This window comes from Salvelinus namaycush, chromosome 33 (assembly GCF_016432855.1).
Source record: "Salvelinus namaycush isolate Seneca chromosome 33, SaNama_1.0, whole genome shotgun sequence".
In the NCBI taxonomy this organism is placed as follows: Eukaryota; Metazoa; Chordata; class Actinopteri; order Salmoniformes; family Salmonidae; genus Salvelinus; species Salvelinus namaycush.
The window spans coordinates 16,799,258-16,819,899 of record NC_052339.1 but is presented as its reverse complement, the minus strand read 5'-3'; the positions used below and the strand labels follow the sequence as shown (position 1 = coordinate 16,819,899).

The 20,642-nt window shown below is 47.7% G+C and overlaps 1 protein-coding gene across 1 annotated transcript in view; it reads right to left on the bottom strand.

Annotated features, from left to right (window-relative positions):
* Positions 1-11,262, bottom strand: part of LOC120027954 (rho guanine nucleotide exchange factor 4-like) — a 74,312-nt gene extending 63,050 nt beyond the window's left edge. The window contains exons 1-3 of the mRNA XM_038973047.1: positions 8,019-11,262; positions 6,538-6,816; positions 4,096-4,225 (exon numbers count right to left, since the gene is read on the bottom strand). Coding sequence (XP_038828975.1) covers positions 4,096-4,225; positions 6,538-6,816; positions 8,019-9,779 — 2,170 coding nt within the window. The 5' untranslated portion in view covers positions 9,780-11,262. The remainder of the gene's footprint in view (positions 1-4,095; positions 4,226-6,537; positions 6,817-8,018) is intronic.
* Between the last annotated feature and the right edge of the window lie 9,380 nt (positions 11,263-20,642).

Below are 20,642 nucleotides of genomic sequence, written 5' to 3'. Positions count from 1 at the left end.
GGGAAATGGTTGGTCCTACTGAGTCCTGTGGAGGCTATAGAGACAGAGAGACACCTGGTGAAGATAAGGCTGGTAGTCCTGATGAGGATACATGCAGACAAGCACGCACGCACGCACGCAGGCAGGCAGGCAGGCAGGCAGGCAGGCAGGCAGGCAGGCAGGCAGGCAGGCAGGACCGCACGCACGCACACACACACACACACACACACACACAGAAGGCTATGCAGACAGAGCCACTGAGCTGTGACCTTGGAGCCTTCAAACATAAAGCCAGTAAAGTTCAGATAGGAGAGAAAATGTATCTCTCTCTCTCTCTCTCTGTCTCTGTCTCTGTCGCTGTCTCTGTCTCTGTCTCTGTCTCTGTCGCTGTCTCTGTCTCTGTCTCTGTCTCTGTCTCTGTCTCTGTCGCTGTCTCTGTCTCTGTCTCTCTTTCTCTTAGGTATACTGGATAGAAAACGCCTACAAGCCGACGGATACTGAGGCTTAAGTTATAACTGTTCTTTTAAAACTGATTTATAAACTATGAATAAACCAATAACTAAGAGTCCGTAAACTAATTATAAACTACTTATACACCCTTTAGTGTGTTGCCAACTATAATGTCAGTTTGCAATCATCCTTGCATGGGCTATAACGAATGACCCTGCTACATGGAATAGGAATGTAGACGAGTATGGTGTTAGAAGGTGAAAAGTGACTTACCTCACTGCACGGTATATACCACAGAAATATAATTACACAATCAACATATTGACTTAAATGGGAATTCCCATTCTAGTAATTATATTTCTATGATCCACAGCCCACAGTCAGTCAGCTAAAGAGGTTGCCATTACACTTGTCTTTTGATTCATCTTTCAATTCAATTAACTCAAATGAATCGAATTACACGGAAGGCATCTGGTGCAAGAGCACTGACCTCACTTTGAGTGGCATGCAATCTGCCTCCTCTGAGTGTGTGCGTGTGTGTGTGTGTGTGTGTGTGTGTGTGTGTGTGTGTGTGTGTGTGTGTGTGTGTGTGTGTGTGTGTGTGTGTGTGTGTGTGTGTGTGTGCGTGCATCTGTGACTACAGCAGCTTGACCACCCAGAGACATTGAGTCAGGGTAATATCATTTCAGCACTAGCCTGATGTCCACCCATCACCAGTCACCACTTTCATACCCCAAAGATATCAAACTGGTTCAGTGACCCCAACCTTTCACTGAGTAGTAGGCTAGGCTACCCTAGGCACCCTCACAGTCAGACCTAACTCATAGTGCCTTCTTTTTTCAAATTGCCTTGAAAGAAAGCTTAAAATTAGTAGATAATGAATTACTGATATTTTCCCTCACACCATATTCCACTTCCTACATGCCTCTCAGACAAAGAGAAGAGCCTGACAGACAGCCTGACACACACACGCACGCACGCACGCATGCACACACACACATTCCAGGAGCACTTTGTGTTCCCACTAAGTGATGGCTGGTTTTAGAAAAGGACTGATAAGACAATGCAAAATAAGATCTGTCTGGAGACACCAGTTCATGACCAAGCATACCTTACAGAGGCTAATCACTGTGGAAACACAGTGTTTCTATATTGTTCCCAGAGAACCTCATTGCTCGGGATTTAAAACCTATGACGACACTGGCTCTCATCCCGAAGGACTGTCAATACAAATGGATAAAGTGGGTCTGTCAATGCAAATAGTACAATGCCTTTACAAGCTCAAACAAACTGTGGGACCACTGACGTGTAGAGGATGCGGTGACCTCTTCTGGTGGTAAGCGGAACTACAACAATACTCTGCCCATGCCAAAGCTCAGAGACTAGTCTGAGACCTAGCTCCAAAATAAAGTTGTTGTTTCACAACAGATGTTGCATGATATCGCCGGGCTAATCCAGGATTTGGTGAGTACATAATTTTAAACACGAAACTCAAACCAAATTGTATTTGTCACACGCGCCGAATACAACAAGTGTATACTTACCTTGAAATGATTACTTAAGAGCCCTTCCCCAGCAATGCAGAGTTAAAAATAGAAAATAGTAACACAAAAAGAACAATAACGAGGCTATATACAAGGAGTTGAGATAATACTGTATGTACATGTAGGTCGGGGTAAAAGTGACATGGCAATGAGGATAGATAATGAACAGAGTAGCAGCACTAAAACTCAGAGCCTGGCTACGGCCGTGGGAAAGACATTATGCTTGGAGTTGGAGTCTGAGATTGAGGTGGGGGCCAAGACCACACAGACTTAGATTCAAGTTACTACAGTGCCTTCAGAAAGTATTCACACCCGTTGACTTGTTCCACTTTTTGTTGTATTACAGCCTGAATTTAAAATGGATTCAATTTAGATGTTTTTGTCACTGGCCTACACACAATTCCCCATAATGTCAAAGCGGAATAGTTTTTTTATTTTTTTTATTTTTTACAAATGAATTGAAAATGAAAAGCTGAAATGTCTTGAGTCAAAAAGTATTCAACCCTAAATAAGTTCAGGAGTAAAAATGTGCTTAACAAGTCACATAATAAGTTGCATGGCAATAATTGTGGTCAACATGATTTTTGAATGACTACCTCATCTCTGTACCCCACACATACAATTATCTGTAAGGTCCCTCAGTCGAGCAGTGAATTTCAAACACAGATTCAACCACAACAAACAGGGAGGTTTTCTAATGCCTCACAAAGGGCACCTATTGGTAGATGGGTAAAACAAAATAAGCATAGTGAAGTTATTAATTACAGGTTGGATGGCGTATCAATACACCCAGTCACTACAAAGTTACAGGCGTTCTTCCTAACTCAGTTGTCGGAGAGTGTCACGTTCCTGACCTGTTTTTCCTTTTTTTTGTATTTATTTAGTTGGTCAGGGCGTGAGTTGGGGTGGGTTGTCTGTGTTATTTTCTATGTTGGGGTTTTGTGTTCGGCCTGGTATGATTCTCAATCAGAGGCAGCTGTCAATCGTTGTCCCTGATTGAGAATCATACTAAGGCAGCCTGGGTTTCACGTGTGTTTTGTGGGTGTTTGTATCTCGTGTCAGTGTTCGTGCCACACGGGACTGTTTTCGGTTTGGTCACGTTTGTTGTTTTTGTATGTGTAAGTGTTCAGTTTACGTTCATTAAATAATGACCACTTTCCACTCTGCGTGTTGGTCCGATCCATGCTCCTCCTCGTCTGAGGAGGAGAACGACTATGACGACCGTTACAGAGAGGAAGGAAACCACTCAGGGATTTCACCATGAGGCCAATGGTAACTTTAAAACTGTTAGTGTTTAATGGCTGTGATATGAAAAATTTGAGGATGAATCAACAACATTGTAGTTACTCTACAATACTAACCTAAATGGCATAGTGAAAAGAAGGAAGCCTGTACAGAATACAAATATTCCAAGACGTCATTCTGGCACTAAAGTAATACTGCAAAAAATTTGCTACAAATTTACATTTTGTCGTGAATACAAAGTGTTATGTTTGGGGCAAATCTAACACAACACATTACTGAGTATCAGTCTCCATATTTATGTTATGGGTATGCTTGTAATCGTTAACCTAAAACACAAGGCCAAATCTTCAGTGGAGTTGCTTACTAAGAAGTGAATGTTCCTGAGTGGCCGAGCTACAGTTTCTTTGACTGTTTGAAAATATATGGCATGACTTGAAAATGGTTGTCTAGCAATGATCAAAAACCAACCAAAAAAAATTGAAAAAAATAATGGGCAAATATTGACAAAGCTGCCAAAGATGATTCTAACATGTATTGACTCTGTGCTGTGAATACTTATGTAAATGAAATACTGTATTTCATTTTCAATAAATGTGCAAAAAAAAATTGCATCATCATTATGGGGTATTGTGTGTAGATGGGTGAAGTAATTGTTTTGATCCATTTTGAATTCAGGCTGTAATATAACAAAATGTGGAATAAGTCAAGAGGTATGAATACTTACTGAAAGCACTGTAAGTGGTCATCATGAGGAAAGGGAGCCATTTTAGAGTATTGGAACCAACCCAGGCACAGCGAGTGAGAGAGCCAGCAGTGTGCAGTAGTATGCAGTACTCCCAGGGGTAGGAGGATGTAAAGGGAGGTAGGAGCTACTCACAGGGGTAGGAGATGCGTCGTCTCCAGCCCAGACAGTCAAGTCCGATGGGGGTGCTCTGGGAGAAGCAGTGGGCCTTCAGGGGAATCCCGGAGAACTCCTCCATGGTCGACAGGGACACTCGAGCCCGTGCCTGTGGGGAGGAGGAAAAAAATCGAGGCTTGGGATCCAACAAGGCCTAGGCCTACCTCTTAGCAGTCTATTGGTGTACAGTAGTTAGTGTACTGCTAACTTGCTATGTTAAGACCCTACCTTTCTTTTTTTGAAAAGTAACAGTCAAAAGTTTGGACACCAACTCATTCAAGGGTTTTTCTTTATTTTTACAATTTTATACATTATAGAATAATAGTGAAGATATCAAAACTATGAAATAACATGTATGGAATCATGTAGTAACCAAAAAAGTGTTAAACATGACAGCTTTGCACACTCTTGGCATTCTTTCAACCAGCTTCATGAGATAATTGAAATGCATTCCAGTTGACTAACACGTGTGCCTTGTTAAATTTATTTTCTTCTGTGTGTTTGAGCCAATCAGTTGTGTTTGAGACAAGGTAGGGGTGGTATACAGAAGATAGCCCTATTTGGTAAAAGACCAAGTCCATATTATGGCAAGAACAGTTCAAGTCAAATCAAATCAAATCAAATTTGATTTGTCACATACACATGGTTAGCAGATGTTAATGCGAGTGTAGCGAAATGCTTGTGCTTCTAGTTCCGACAATGCAGTAATAACCAACGAGTAATCTAACCTAACAATTCCACAACTACTACCTTATACACACAAGTGTAAAGGGATAAAGAATATGTACATAAAGATATATGAATGAGTGATGGTACAGAACGGCATAGGCAAGATGCAGTAGATGGTATAGAGTACAGTATATACATATGAGATGAGTAATGTAGGGTATATAAACATAAAGTGGTATAGTTTAAAGATGTAAGCAAAGAGAAATGACAGCCCATCGTTACTTTAAGACATGAAGGTCAGTCAATATGGAACCTTTCAAGAATTTTGAACGTTTCTTCAAGTGCAGTCGCAAAAACCATCAAGTGCCATGATAAAACTGGCTCTCATGAGGACCACCACAGGAAAGGAAGACCCAGAGTTACCTCTGCTGCAGAGGATAAGTTCATTAGAGTTACCAGCCTCAGAAATTGCACCCCAAATAAATGCTTCACAGAGTTCAAGTAACAGACACATCTCAAACTGTTCAGAGGAGACTGTGTGGAATCAGGCCTTCATGGTCGAATTGCTGCAAAGAAACCACTACTAAAGGACACCAATTAGAAGAAGAGACTTGCTTGGGCCAAGAAACACGAGCTATGGACATTAGACCAGTGGAAATCTGTCCTTTGGTGTCCAAATGTGAGATTTTTGGTTCCAACTGCCGTGTCTTTGTGAGACGCAGAGTAGGTGAACGGATGATCTCTGCATGTGTGGTTCCCACAGTGAAGCATGGAGGAGGAGGTGTGATGGTGTGGGGGTGCTTTGCTGGTGAAACTGTCTGTGATTAATTTAGAATTCAAGGCACACTTAACCAGCATGGCTACCACAGCATTCTGCAGCGATACGCCATCCCATCTGGTTTGCGCTTAGTGGGACAATTTTTTTTCAGCAGGACAATGACCCAAAACACACCTCCAGGCTGTGTAAGGGCTATTTGTCCAAGAAGGAGAGTGATGGAGTGCTGCATCAGATGACCTGGCCTCCACAATCACCCAACCTCCCAATTGAGGTGGTTTGGGATAAGTTGGACTGCAGAGTGAAGGAAAAGCAGCCAACAAGTGCTCAGCATATGTGGGAACTCCTTCAAGACTGTTGGAAAGCATTCCTCATGAAGCTGGTTGAGAGAATGCCAAGAGTGTGCAAAGCTGTAATCAAGGCAAAGGGAGGCTACTTTCTAAAATATATTTTGATTTGTTTAACACTTTTTTGGTTACTACATGATTCCATATGTGTTATTTCATCGTTTTGATGTCTTCACTATTATTCTACAATGTAGAAAATATAGAAAATAAAGGAAAATTAGTAGGTGTGTTAACATTTTTGACTGGTACTGTGTGTGTATTAAATGTAATAATACTATAGCAATAGTAATAATATGTTTGTCCAGAACAGATTGACCTGAAGGTTCATACAGGTTTAGGCTAAGAGTAGGCGCTGAGAAAGACTGGCACAGAAACATGAGCGAGCGAGAAAGACATCCAAAAAAGACAGAAGAGAAAAAATGTAAACAAAGGACAGATGCCAAGACTCCAGGGAGAAAACAGCTGGCGAAGGAGAGAAGAGATGGAGGAGAAAACACTTCCTTGAGACAGTACGTAGACGAAGAGGAGCAAGGAGGAGGAGGAGAAGAGGAGGAGGAGGAGGAGAGAGACAGGTTCCCTCTCTGCTAGGCTGTAAGTTGTTTTGCAGCGGTAAGCATGGTGGAGTCTTACTTTCTCCAGATCTTCAGGACAGTGGGTGTTGAGTTGTCCCAGGCTGCCCCTCACGACTCGGGCCAGCTTCCGCTTCCGTCTCTTTTCCTCTTCGATCCACAGGTCGTCTGAGGAGCAGCGGTGGCGTCTTGGACCCCTGTCCCTCTCCCTGTTCGGCCTGTGGCCTCGTGGTGGTCTGAGGGCTGAGGCAGTAGTGACGAGTCCAGACCCAGGAGTCTTCAGCTCTGCTAGCCTCTTCTCTCCTCCTGCCTGGCTGGTGGGTCTACAGCCACCCTGAGTCTTTAGGTGCATAGTCAACTGGTTAATGGGATTGGCAATGTCACTTTCACTCCCGACTATAGTACCGGGCCTCTATGGAACTAATATGCCGTCTCTCTGTGTACATGACATCATATCATTCTTACTGGTACATGATTGTAAACAGTTGTTATGGAGGGTTGATAAGTATGATGTAACAGGTGTATGAAATTGTCTTATTGGTGTGCTTGATGTAACTGATGCACCTTGACAGGTAATTCCACTGATTAAAATAGCTCCTTCTAGTTCCTGTGTGCATAAATACTGAGCTAAGTCACATGACTTGTAATCATGCTGTGGATTAGCTTCTTTTTCCCTGCTTGGCTGCCTGCTAGGTGCTTCCTGCAGGCTCCACTAGGAGGGGCTAAAACACACAGTCCGCCTCCCAGCTGCCTGCTGTGTAAGGCTGGGCTGGCTGAGCTGTTTCAGAGCTGTCATGCGGGATGGGACGGGAGCAGACTACTAACTCACAAAATGGAAATGCACCACGCCACGCCAGTGACAGCAGAGCACAGTGGAGGAAAGAAAGAGCTGACTCTGCCGTTTCACTCCTCCTCATCTCTCTTTCAGGAGAGGAGAGAGCGGAGGGAGGGAGGGAGATAAAGAGGGGCTTGTTCTGCATTTCATCTGAACGAACACACATGCACAAACACACACACAAACGCATAAACACACAGAATCTCTCACAGGCACGCACGCAGACACACACACATACACACACACACACACAGCGAGATGGATGAAGTGCCCTAGGCCCAGGCTGTTATTTACATTCAGTCCGAGGCTGGGCTGAGGCAGGGCCAGTGAAAGACAGAGTCAACACTTTATCCCATGGTGCACCTTGCCTGGCCTCCCCTCTACATCTTGATAGATTGGTCAACAAGGCTGCTTTATCATGATGTTAAACAGACAAACAGTCAGGCCATTATATCACAATGGGGACAAAACGTTGGAACAGCAGACCCCAGTGAAGACTGTTCTCTCACACAACCTACTCATGTCAATCAAAGATGGATCGGCCCTGGGTGAGCGTCATCACACACAGTATGGATGGCTAGCTGAGAATACATTGTTTATTTTTGTTCAATAGATTACATTTTTGGGGCTGTTTAACACATGCAATTCTTCAGACGAATGATAACAATGAGGCATTATTAGCTTGTTATCATATAGCTGTGTCTTACCTCAAACTGGTTGATGGACATAGGTGTAAGCAGGCTGATCTGTGATTGGCTGTCCACTCCACTGTCCTCCAATGGACTGAGGGAGGAGGAGCCTAGCGGCCCCGCTCTGGGCTTCAGGGTCTTGGGCTTCTCTGGTGGGTCAGACAAGCCCTCTACACTGGCTGACTGGGGCATGAGGACCAGGGACAGGGCTGAGGCCCGGGCTGAGGCAGAGTGGGGGTAGCGGAAGGGCCTGTGCTGGGCAGCCGGTCTGGGGCTGTGGGGCTTGGGGCTCATGGGTCTCACTGGGGTGTCTGGTGTTGCTGCCATGCTAGACGCTGTGCTCTCAAAGGCTCCTCCTGGGGACCTGGAGCTGGACCAAGACAGCTGATTGGCTAGGGTGGCCAGGGAGGCGGGGCTCATGGGCGACAGGGGGCTGGAATCGTTTGTGGGTGGGGCTTCAGAGTCGTCCGAGGAGGGCGGTCCGGAGTCAGAGAAGTTTATTGACAGGCCGTTGGGCAGGACTTTCCCTTTCCTCCTCTGGCCCTCTGACTTGCAGCCCAGTGGGGTGTTCTCCTCGGCCACGCTGTGACTGTCCTGGAAGCCCCTCTTAGTGAGGGGGTCGGTGAGACACAGGGCCCTGAGAGAGGAGGGGGACCCAGGGACACTGAGCACTAAGGCAGAGCGGGACGCATAGTCACTATGGATCTGTCTGGGCGTCCTCACACCCCCATCCTCACCGTCCCCTCCCTTGTCCCCGTCCCCGACCGGGACAGACAGGGTCCTCCTCAGCAGTTCCGCCTCCTTGGCCCTCTCTCTCTTTAGCCTCCTCCAGGACTGTTTGGCTCGCCCCACCTCCCCTTCGCTCCCAGTCTCAATGTTCACCTGCTCCTCCTCGTTCTCCTTGTCCATGGAGCGAGACTCAAACAGGCTGGACAGGGACTTGTGGGCCTGGGCGAAGCGCATGCGAAGGTTGAGGCTGTCAGAGCTCTTGCTCCTCTTGTAGCCGTGCAGGCCCTCGGGGGCCCCGGTCTGGTTGTGTCTGAGACCTCCGGGCTGGGAGGTCAGGGGGGTGTCCCCAGGCCCATCCCTGAAGAGCAGGCGGACATGGCGGGTGCGCGGTGTGGAGGGGAAGAAGCCGTTATCCTCCTGCTCTGTCTCGTAGCGACCACCCAGACCGGAGGAGAAGGACTGCTGAACCGTCTGGTTCAGGATGTCCCCCTTCAAGAAAACATTGTCATCATCCGAGGTGTCTCCCCCTTGTCCCACCTGTCCTCCCCCCATATCCCTGCTCAGGCCCAGGTCTGGTGAGTCCTGGGGCAAGTCCTCCCCCTTGGCATTCTTCAGACTCTTCCCCTTCCTGAAAGAAGGCATCTTGGCAAAGACAGAGAACTTGGAGCTCTTGGACCTCCCTGCCTGGCTGCCTTTAGACTTGCTCTTCATGGGTTTGAGGAGGTTGGTGTTCCCCCCCGAGACAGGCAGGATGGACTCTTCCATCTCCTCACTGTTAGTGCTGGTGGTATCAAAGTCGTAGGACACAGAGGTGGGGGTTGGACTGGAGCGTCTCTCGCTGCTTGCATGGTCCCTGTCGTTTGGTAAGGTCATAACCCTGAGGTCATCGGGGTCAAAGGTCAACGAGTCCAGTTGGTGCTCTGATGACTCGATACTGGATGAGTCCTCGGGGAGACACAACGACGGGCTCTTAAGGCCGGAGGTGGAGTTGGACAGGATGATGTCACCAGACAGGACAACACTGTCCCTGTCTTTCTCAGTGGGCCTCATCCTAACACTCTGTCTTCGCTCCTCCTCCTCCTCTTCTTCCTCCTCCTCCTCCTCCTCTACTCCAGTCACATCCTCCACAATACTAGGGTTGTCCAGGGAGCGGTCGGAGTCTGTCTCTAGGATGGGCTCGAGGCTACTGAGGGAGAGCAGGTTGAGACTGACGTCGGAGTAGGGGTACCTCACAATCCTCACACCACGATCTTGCTGCAGGAGGGCAGGGTGAGAGCTGGTCTGGAGGTAGGAGCTGTACGAGCTGGACTCCTCAGCAAACAAACTGTCTTCTAATCCTAAAGCCCCAGGTGATTTGCTACAGTCCTGTCTGTCTCCATCTGAGGGAGTGTTAGGGGATTGGTGGGGGCTGGACTTCTGCACCTCCTCTTTCTCCGCGCTGTCCAATAGCAGGCCTCTGGTCTCCAGGTAGGAAGCTAAGGGTTCAGAGAGGTCTGAAGGACTGTTAGCAGCACAATTAGAATTAACTACCCCCTCTACAACCTCCCCACAGCCTATAGTGTCTGTATGGTTAGAGATATCTCTCCTACAGCCTATAGTGTCTGTATGGTTAGAGATATCTCTCCTACAGCCTATAGTGTCTGTATGGTTAGAGATATCTCTGCTACAGCCTATAGTGTCTGTATGGTTAGAGATATCTCTCCTACAGCCTGTAGTTGCAGTATGGTTCTGATAAAGGACGTCTCCAAGGCCCTCTCCCTGTAGCCTCTCTAGCTCCTCCACCTCAGCCAAGCTGAAGTGACACTCGTCCCCCAACCCGGACACGGCTGAGTCCTCACTGCTCCAATAGTGCTTGTAGGCAAGGTAGGACAGGAACTCCTCAGAGTCCTCAGGGGGGCATTCTAGGGGGCTGTCTGGTGTCTCTGTGGTCTCCCCCAGGAGGTCAGAGGTAAACGTGGAGGGCTCGGTCAGGGAAGGGGACTCATCAGGGGTTTTATCCCCACCCTCCTCTGAGCTGCTCTGGGGGGCTACCTCTACCTTGGAGGACCACTGCTCTGGCCCCTTACCCCTTGTACTGGGAGACCCCGACACCGACCCTTCGCTGGCCTTGGTGTTGTTGTTGGAGTCAGAGAGGCAGGACAGAGACAGGATGGAGGGTGGCACGGTGCAGGGAGAGGGTTCAGGCCCAGAGATGCTGTGATGGATCTCTAGCTCCTTCAGCTGGCTCTGGACCTCGTTGTTACACACAGTAGAGTCTGTTCCCACGGTAATCTTTATCCTCCTCAGCGGCGTGGCTTCCTGATCTAAGGCAGAGGGTTCTGTGCTGTCTCCCTGAAGAGATTCAGTCTCTGTAGGTTGGGTTGACCCCTGGCCTATGTCACTAGACACACCCTGTGAGCGGAGGTCAACACGCAGATCACTGGTGATCTCTATGAAGACTCCTGTAGGGCTGACGGGAACTATAGCATCCTCTGTCTCCTCTGTGCTTGGCAGCCCAATATGGTCAGAGTCAGAGAGTTCTGCTGTAACAGTGTCTGTATGGTCAGAGAGTTCTGCTATAACAGTGTCTGTATGGTCAGAGAGTTCTGCTATAACAGTGTCTGTATGGTCAGAGAGTTCTGCTGTAACAGTGTCTGTATGGTCAGAGAGTTCTGCTGTAACAGTGTCTGTATGGACAGAGAGTTCTGCTGTAACAGTGTCTGTATGGACAGAGAGTTCTGCTGTAACAGTGTCTGTATGGTCAGAGAGTTCTGCTGTAACAGTGTCTGTATGGACAGAGAGTTCTGCTGTAACAGTGTCTGTATGGTCAGAGAGTTCTGCTGTAACAGTGTCTGTATGGACAGAGAGTTCTGCTGCTGTAACCGTGTCTGTATGGTCAGAGAGTTCTGCTGTAACAGTGTCTGTATAGTCAGAGAGTTCTGCTGTAACAGTGTCTGTATGGTCAGAGAGTTCTGCTATAACAGTGTCTGTATGGTCAGAGAGTTCTGCTATAACAGTGTCTGTATGGTCAGAGAGTTCTGCTGTAACAGTGTCTGTATGGTCAGAGAGTTCTGCTGTAACAGTGTCTGTATGGACAGAGAGTTCTGCTGTAACAGTGTCTGTATGGACAGAGAGTTCTGCTGTAACAGTGTCTGTATGGTCAGAGAGTTCTGCTGTAACAGTGTCTGTATGGTCAGAGAGTTCTGCTGTAACAGTGTCTGTATGGTCAGAGAGTTCTGCTGCTGTAACCGTGTCTGTATGGTCAGAGAGTTCTGCTGTAACAGTGTCTGTATGGTCAGAGAGTTCTGCTGTAACAGTGTCTGTATAGTCAGAGAGTTCTGCTGTAACCGTGTCTGTATGGTCAGAGAGTTCTGCTATAACAGTGTCTGTATAGTCAGAGAGTTCTGCTGTAACAGTGTCTGTATGGTCAGAGAGTTCTGCTGTAACAGTGTCTGTATGGTCAGAGAGTTCTGCTGTAACAGTGTCTGTATGGTCAGAGAGTTCTGCTGCTGTAACAGTGTCTGTATGGTCAGAGAGTTCTGCTATAACAGTGGCTGTATGGTCAGAGAGTTCTGCTGTAACAGTGTCTGTATGGTCAGAGAGTTCTGCTGTAACAGTGTCTGTATGGTCAGAGAGTTCTGCTGTAACAGTGTCTGTATGGTCAGAGAGTTCTGCTGTAACAGTGTCTGTATGGTCAGAGAGTTCTGCTATAACAGTGGCTGTATGGTCAGAGAGTTCTGCTGTAACAGTGTCTGTATGGTCAGAGAGTTCTGCTGTAACAGTGTCTGTATGGACAGAGAGTTCTGCTATAACAGTGGCTGTATGGTCAGAGAGTTCTGCTGTAACAGTGTCTGTATGGTCAGAGAGTTCTGCTGTAACAGTGTCTGTATGGTCAGAGAGTTCTGCTGTAACAGTGTCTGTATGGTCAGAGAGTTCTGCTATAACAGTGGCTGTATGGTCAGAGAGTTCTGCTGTAACAGTGTCTGTATGGTCAGAGAGTTCTGCTGTAACAGTGTCTGTATGGTCAGAGAGTTCTGCTGTAACAGTGTCTGTATGGTCAGAGAGTTCTGCTGTAACAGTGTCTGTATGGTCAGAGAGCTCTGCTGTAACAGTGTTTGACTGTGTTGAATAAGGACAGGACGTGCTTTCTACTGCCTTCTCCTGCTGACTGTAAACATGACTATCTTCCTCCTCCTCCTCCTCCTCTCTCTCCACAGACAGGGAATGGGTTGATCCTGTCCTGTACTCTCTGTCTGAGGTCTTCAGCTGGGAATGTTCTGAGTCTTCTGACCCTAAGCTGTCAGAGCAAAGCGGCCTGTCTATGTGGGGGAGGGAGTAGGGGTGGGGGGGTAGGCATTCCTCAATGCCCCCCTCAGTGTCAGACTGGGGATGAGCAAAGCCAGGCTTGAGCTCTACAGAGGTGGAGCCTTCCCTCAGCCAGGCCTCAGCCCACTTATTCTCCCCAGGCGAGTGCTCACTGTCCCTGGGTGTCTCTGTGCTAGAGCCCCCCTGGTCCTGGAGCTCAGGGATTAGGCCCTGGGTTTGAACGGCTTCCTTTTCCTGGGGTCGTGAACTGGAGCGCTGTGCTTGTTGTTGTTGTGGTTGTTGTGTCTCTGTAATTCCTCCACTCTCTAGCCCAGTAGGTAGGACAGGTGAGGCTAACTGGGATTCTGACTGGTTGATCCCCTTCCTGTCTAGTGACGGTGAGAGATACGGGTCGGGAACGGGTATAGGCACACGGGCGTCTAGCAAGCAAGGAAGTCCCACCTCTTCAGGAAGTCCCACGTCTACAGTAAGTCCCGCCTCTAAAGGAAGTCCAGCCTCCACGGACGATATAATTGGACAGATCCCGTTCACCGTATCTGACGGTTCAGTTGGCTCTGCTGAGTTCCTGGTGGTGACACACACCTCGTGCTCTTCCTGGCAGCGGACACCCGATACGCATGCCTCAATGTGGAGCTTTGTAGCACCGAGGCAGGCCTGAGGCTGGGTCTTTGTGACAGGTCCGTTGAGGATACCCACACATGGACTGGCTGAATGGACGGTCCCTGTGGTTTCTAAAGTGTGTGGGACTGGGCTGTTTGTCTCTGTGTTGGGTGTGCTACTCCTCTCTGTCTCTGTGTTGGGTGTGCTACTCCTCTCTGTCTCTGTGTTGGGTGTGCTACTCCTCTCTGTCTCTGTGTTGGGTGTGCTACTCCTCTCTGTCTCTGTGTTGGGTGTGCTACTCCTCTCTGTCTCTGTGTTGGGTGTGCTACTCCTCTCTGTCTCTGTGTTGGGTGTGCTACTCCTCTCTGTCTCTGTGTTGGGTGTGCTACTCCTCTCTGTCTCTGTGTTGGGTGTGCTACTCCTCTCTGTCTCTGTGTTGGGTGTGCTACTCCTCTCTGTCTCTGTGTTGGGTGTGCTACTCCTCTCTGTCTCTGTGTTGGGTGTGCTACTCCTCTCTGTCTCTGTGTTGGGTGTGCTACTCCTCTCTGTCTCTGTGTTGGGTGCGCTACTCCTCTCTGTCTCTGTATTGGGTGTGCTACTCCTCTCTATCTCTGTGTTGGGTGTGCTACTCCTCTCTGTCTCTGTGTTGGGTGTGCTACTCCTCTCTGTCTCTGTGTTGGGTGTGCTACTCCTCTCTGTCTCTGTGTTGGGTGTGCTACTCCTCTCTGTCTCTGTGTTGGGTGCGCTACTCCTCTCTGTCTCTGTGTTGGGTGTGCTACTCCTCTCTGTCTCTGTGTTGGGTGTGCTACTCCTCTCTGTCTCTGTGTTGGGTGCGCTACTCCTCTCTGTCTCTGTGTTGGGTGTGCTACTCCTCTCGGTCTCTGTGGGTTGTGTGTCTGTACAGATTGTCTCTGTGGGTTGTGTGTCCCTACAGATTGTCTCTGTGGGTTGTGTGTCCCTACAGATTGTCTCTGTGGGATGTGTGTCCGTACAGATTGTCTCTGTGGGTTGTGTGTCCGTACAGATTGTCTCTGTGGTGTGTGTTTCTGTTGTGGGATGCTCCGGGATAAGTTCACTTTGTGTGTCAGATAAGTGTATGTCTGAGCTGTGATTGTTGTGCGCAAGCCTACAGTGTGTCTCTGCTTTGAGTGTGTTGGGTGTATCTCTGCGAAGTGTCACGTGTGTGCCAGATATGTCCGAACACTGTGTGTCTGTTGTGTTGTGTGTGTCTATGCAGTGTGTCTCTGAACTGTGTTGATTGGCTGTCTCCTCTCCATAGGCTCTAGATGTATTCTGGCTGGCAAGGCTTACCTGCTCTAGGTGACTGGTGTGTATTTGTGAATTCTCTTTCTCTACACTGTGTAGAGTGGACAGCAGATCTATACTTTGTATATCTATGCTATGTTGTTTACATATCCCTGTGCATTTAGTGCTTGTGCTCTGTTTCTCTGTGCTAGCTGTGTTTTCGAACCCTGTGCTCTGTTTCTCGGTGCTGCTCGGCGTTCGTGTCTCTCTACTAGTTTCCTCTGTGCTGTTTCTCTGTGCAAATGTTTCTGTGCTATGTGCGATGTCGATTTTGTGTCTGTCTGAGCTATTCGGTTTGTGTGACTCTGTGTGAAGCACTAACGTTAGTGCATTCTGATTACCTGTGATTTCAGTGATACAAACCTCTGTGCTGACTTTCCCTTGGTTGTGCTGGGTTGTTACTCCTGTCTTATGTATCTCTGTGCTGAGCTGATTGTGCAACTCTGTGCTGTGCTGTGTTTCTGTCCTGTGATTGTGTTGCTTCTTCTCTGTGTTGCAAGGCTGACTCTGTGCTGTCTCTATGCTGGTCTGGTTGTGTTTCTCTTTGCTGGGTCCGTGTACGTCAGTCCCTGCATTCTCTGTGCTGTGGCTGTGCTGGCTCCTCTCGGCTGTGCGTCTGGCTCTACAGTCCCCAGCGGCGTGGTACCTGCTGTTCTTCCATCTCGTGCGTACGTCCTCCACCCCCAGTATGGCAGACAGAGAGTCCTCGCTGCTGTCCGGGCTCAGGTCTGACAGAGTGTCACACAGCGTGTCACTGTGCCACGACCGCGAGTCAAAGTACTCCTCCGATGACGTAATGTCAACCCCACCGTCCCTGGTTCTCCCCCTGTCCTCGCTCCAGTTCTGGGAGTCACTGGCACCCAAATCCCCGTCCTTCACCTCTAATCCTAATCCCTCTGGGTTCCTGAGTCCCTCCGAGTCTTCAAGAGCTTCCTGGGTCTGTCCAGAGAGAAAACAAGAGAGAAAAGACCAGTGAATGAGATATAAATCAACGAAAGAATGGGTGAGAAGGGGAGATGAACTGAATACTGCTAAGAGTGTGACAGAGTTAAAAAGATCTTGTACAGGCTCTGATAACTCTTCCTGCATACCACACAGTGCATTCAGGAAATCAGAGAAAGATGCAGGGTCAGGCACCAGGAAAGAATAGTTGACTAGAAGCCCTGGTATAAAAAGGAGGAACACATGTTATTCTGTAAACAGCTGAGGTTATCTAATTGCTGAACTTCCCTACTTGGAAATATCTACGTCACAGAGGATAAATAATAGATATAACTACAGAACTATTTCCACTGAAAACGCTACACATCCATATTAAAAGTTCTCTCTCTCTCTCTCTCTTTCAAACATACACTCTCTGCTTACCTTCCTGTTTCAAACCACCTCTCATTCAATGTACATTTACATTCTGCAAACATGCTGTGTAAACACACTGTACGTTTAAAAATGGCATGTTTGCAATAATGACAATCCATGAATCACTCTCTCTGTATGAAGCTCCAAAAGTCAACAGCACAATAGGCCCTGCCCTATTCCTGTCTCATGGCTCACCTCAGGAGTACCAGGGAAACACACACACACACACACACACACACACACACACACACACACACACACACACACACACACACACACACACACACACACACACACACACACACACACACAGTAAAGATAAGGCAGAAGTTCCACAGCAGAAGATACGGGATGTCCCTATTCCTCTCTGTAACAGCCCGGGCTACCACAGACAGCAGTTAAATAAAGGTTCAATAAAAAAAACAAAATAAATATGCATCCACTCATCAGTGAGTGGCCACCAGGGGGAGAGACCGGGGTAATCCCAGTCCAGTCATTGTCTGAGGGAGTTACTGTCATCCCATCCATTCACACGGTCCGGTTGGTGTGATTTCTTTCTCCTTCTCTAATTAATGAGAGTTGACTGTCTAAGAAGGCTTAAGGGCTTACTGCTCCGGCCCAGATTTCTCTTCATGCCACAGAGAGTGAAGAGATAGACGGCGTCTAAGGATATCAGACAGTCCTCAGCCTTTTATACAAACAGTCTGAAAGAGCTGAGTGATCCCAGCAATTAACTCCACTTTCTCTTTGCTCTCCTGTCTCTTTCATTAAAGGGATAGTTGATGGGTCCATATATTTGGTAGGAAGTGAGAGTGTACAGTTATGAGCATTAGGCCAACTCTCCCTTTAACCCTAAACATTCGCTCCACAGGGGTATTGTATCATGTTGTGCTGTATGTCAAGTTGACCTTAGTGATACAAAATCCTTGTCGTCTAAGTGAATGAAATGAACAAACATGCAACAAGAGCTGGCGGAATACTCATAACACACGAAGGCCAACAACATTTTCAGCAGCAACCTGTAACCTCATTCTGTGACCTGCATCTTTGTGTGTGAGCTCTGTGCGTGTCAGGAGAAAGAGGGGGAGAAAGGGGGAGGGATGGAGAGAGAGGGAGAGGGAGGGAGGGGGAGAGAGGCCTGGAGAGGGAGGGAGACAGAGAGAGAGGCCTGGAGAGGGAAGGAGAGAGAGAGAGAGGCCTGGAGAGGGAGGGAGACAGAGAGAGAGACCTGGAGAGGGAGGGAGACAGAGAGAGAGCCTGGAGAGAGAGAGCCTGGAGAGAGAGGCCTGGAGAGGGAGACAGAGAGATAGCCTGGAGAGAGGCCTGGAGAGGGAGGGGGAGAGAGAGGCCTGGAGAGAGAGGCCTGGAGAGGGAGACAGAGAGAGAGCCTGGAGAGAGAGGCCTGGAGAGGGAGACAGAGAGAGAGCCTGGAGAGAGAGGCCTGGTGAGGGAGGGGGAGAGAGAGCCTGGAGAGAGAGGCCTGGAGAGGGAGACAGAGAGAGAGCCTGGAGAGAGAGGCCTGGAGAGGGAGGGATAGAGAGAGAGAGAGGCCTGGAGAGGGAGGGATAGAGAGAGAGAGGGGCCTGGAAAGGGAGGGAGACAGAGAGAGAGGCCTGGAGAGGGAGGGAGACAGAGAGAGAGCCTGGAGAGAGAGGCCTGGAGAGGAAGGGAGAGAGAGAGAGAGGCCTGGAGAGGGAGGGAGACAGAGAGAGAGCCTGGAGAGAGAGAGGGGGAGAGAAAGAGAGCCTGGGGAGAGAGGCCTGGAGAGGGAGGGGGAGAGAGACCCTATAGAGAGAGGCCTCCCAGTTTATTTTCCTGAGCCCCATAATGAGCTGCTTGGCATCGGTAGAGGAGTAGAGGATTGAGCCCAACAGGCCTGTGTGTCCCCAGAACCGTCAGTCAATACAGCGTAATCCTCCAGGGCCCAGAAAGTGTGAGAGAGGGAGGTCCCAGATCACACGGGTCAATCTCCTCTGTCACCTCACACCAGCCTAGTACTGACCTTAGAGAGCACCAGGGGCCTTAAGCACCGATCTGAAATCAGATTAACTACACACCAGTCATGCCCTTAACCATTATAATGTTTCAATTACAACTTACCTAAGATCAGTGCATAGCAATGCCAAGAGAGAAAGAGAGATAGAGATGGAAAGAGAGTGAGAGAAAAGACAGAGTGAGAATCCTAACCTCATCACCTCACTCACGGCTCCCAATGGCCCTGACCCAAGGTCATGACCCAAGTGCTGTTGTGTATTGCGGGGTTAAGAGGCGGCGTCAGAGAGGTCACCAGACATCCACAAGTCAGATAGTCCATCTACTGGAGACCGATGAAGAATCAAGGCTAACTAACTGCAGAATGTGAATAACTAGATTCTAGAATGTGTCATGTCAATCTAGTTTTTTTATTGTTTTAATTTAACCTTTATTTAACCAGGTAATACCCCATTGAGGTTAAAAACCTATTTTGTGAGGGCGACCTGGCAAAAAGGCAAAACAGGGAAATAGCAGCGTGTCCATAAAACATTACAGAAAAAATACAGAATACACACAAAGGACAAAGTGTCACAAGTTAAAGATACAATTGAAGATCAGAAACAACTGCAAGCACTCATGCCATGAGGTTCTTCTAGGTCCATGATCATCTTTCATTTATTATGAAATGGGAGGGGAAAAAACGGCTGCCTGTATGTTGTAATGGCTGAGTGGGAGGTCACGGGATCTTCCATTGGAACGTACTGTAGATAGTTATGTAAACCAGGTGTGGTGCTGGGGCTCTGCCAACAATAGGAGAGTTGTTGAGGCATGCAGACAAAGTTGCACTGACACACACAGACCGACACAGACCGACAACCACGCACATGGGCCCACACAAACACACAGAAACAGACCGACAGGGCTGCATTCAGGTGTGCCTTCCTAACTCTACCAGCTACACAGTGAAACCAAGCCAAGGCACGAACTGGCACTGGAGCCCTGAAAACAAAGACATCTGTTGTTCTTAGCACTAAATCTGGGGATGGCACCAAGATCCCATCTCGGCCCAACACAGTACCGCTTCACTGGATTCTGGGAGGGGAAAAGATCTGTACCCTTTCAGTTCTTATAGGCAAGGTCTGGGCTAGGGAGGAGGGGGGTAGTGATAGAATCTGTGATATAAAGTGCAGCTGTCTGGCTGTGCATGGTTGAATTTGAACAGAACATCTTAATTGGCACGAGAGACTTAAAGAGAAGGATATTGCAGTAAAACAGGCTTGATTGGGGCCACAGAAATCCCGCTGGGATTTTGTTGTTGAAGAATGAACTATATTTTGGTGGCCCAGATTGGTAAAAGGAGTTGTGGTATTGAGCAGAAAGACATAACTTTACAATTAAAATGACTGAAAATGTATTCATTCAGTGTGGTATTGGTTGTTTTGGATATCGTCTAGGTATAGGCTATTTTCTAAGTGAGACAACTTTTATTAAACATTAAACCTGTCCTCTATCGAGATTAAAGTCACATGTACAGTTTTGCTACAAGATATGAATTTCCACAATGATGTTTGCTCTTCAAATTATGTATTTTATTGGCTCTGCTGCTGTGGACACTTATGGTAAGGAAACCAATGTGTTATTAAGAAATAAAGCCTAAGGGGGTGTGGTATATGGCCAATATACCACGGCTGAGGATTTTTCTTAAGCACGACGCAATGCGGAGTGCCTGGATACAGCCCTTAGCAGTGGGAAATTGGCAATATAACACAACCCCCCGAGATGCCTTATTGCTACAGTATTGTAAACTGGTTACCAACGTAATTAGAGCAGTAAAAACAAATGTTTTGTCATACCTGTGGTATACCGTCTGATATACCACTGCTGTCTGCCAATCAGCATTCAGGGCTCGAACCACACCGTTCATATTTTGTAATTTGGGTGAACTATTCCTTTAACAGTTTGGCCTGTCAATCAATCACTGAGGGTGGGATTGTCAGGGGAGAGGGCAGGATGTTTGTGAGTCACAGAGTTGGTAGGGTTTCAGACCTGTCAATCAATCACTGTAGGTGGGACTTTGGGTAAGGCAGTAGATTACTAATCTAGTCAGAAAAACGAATCTAGTTTACTATTTCAATTTCATTTATTGTGGCAAAAACTAAATCTAGTCTACTCTTTCAATGTAGTTTATTCTGGCAAAAACCTAAGAAAAAAGGTTGTGTTCTGTCAAGTAAACATGGATTCCGATAGAGAAATGCAGGAACATTTTTATAAAAGTTGTAATGTTTTCAGAATGTATCTGCAGAGAATCACCAAAAAGCAGTAGTAGCCTACCAGTATACAAATTAGGGAGCCAAATGAATGGCTCTCTCACGG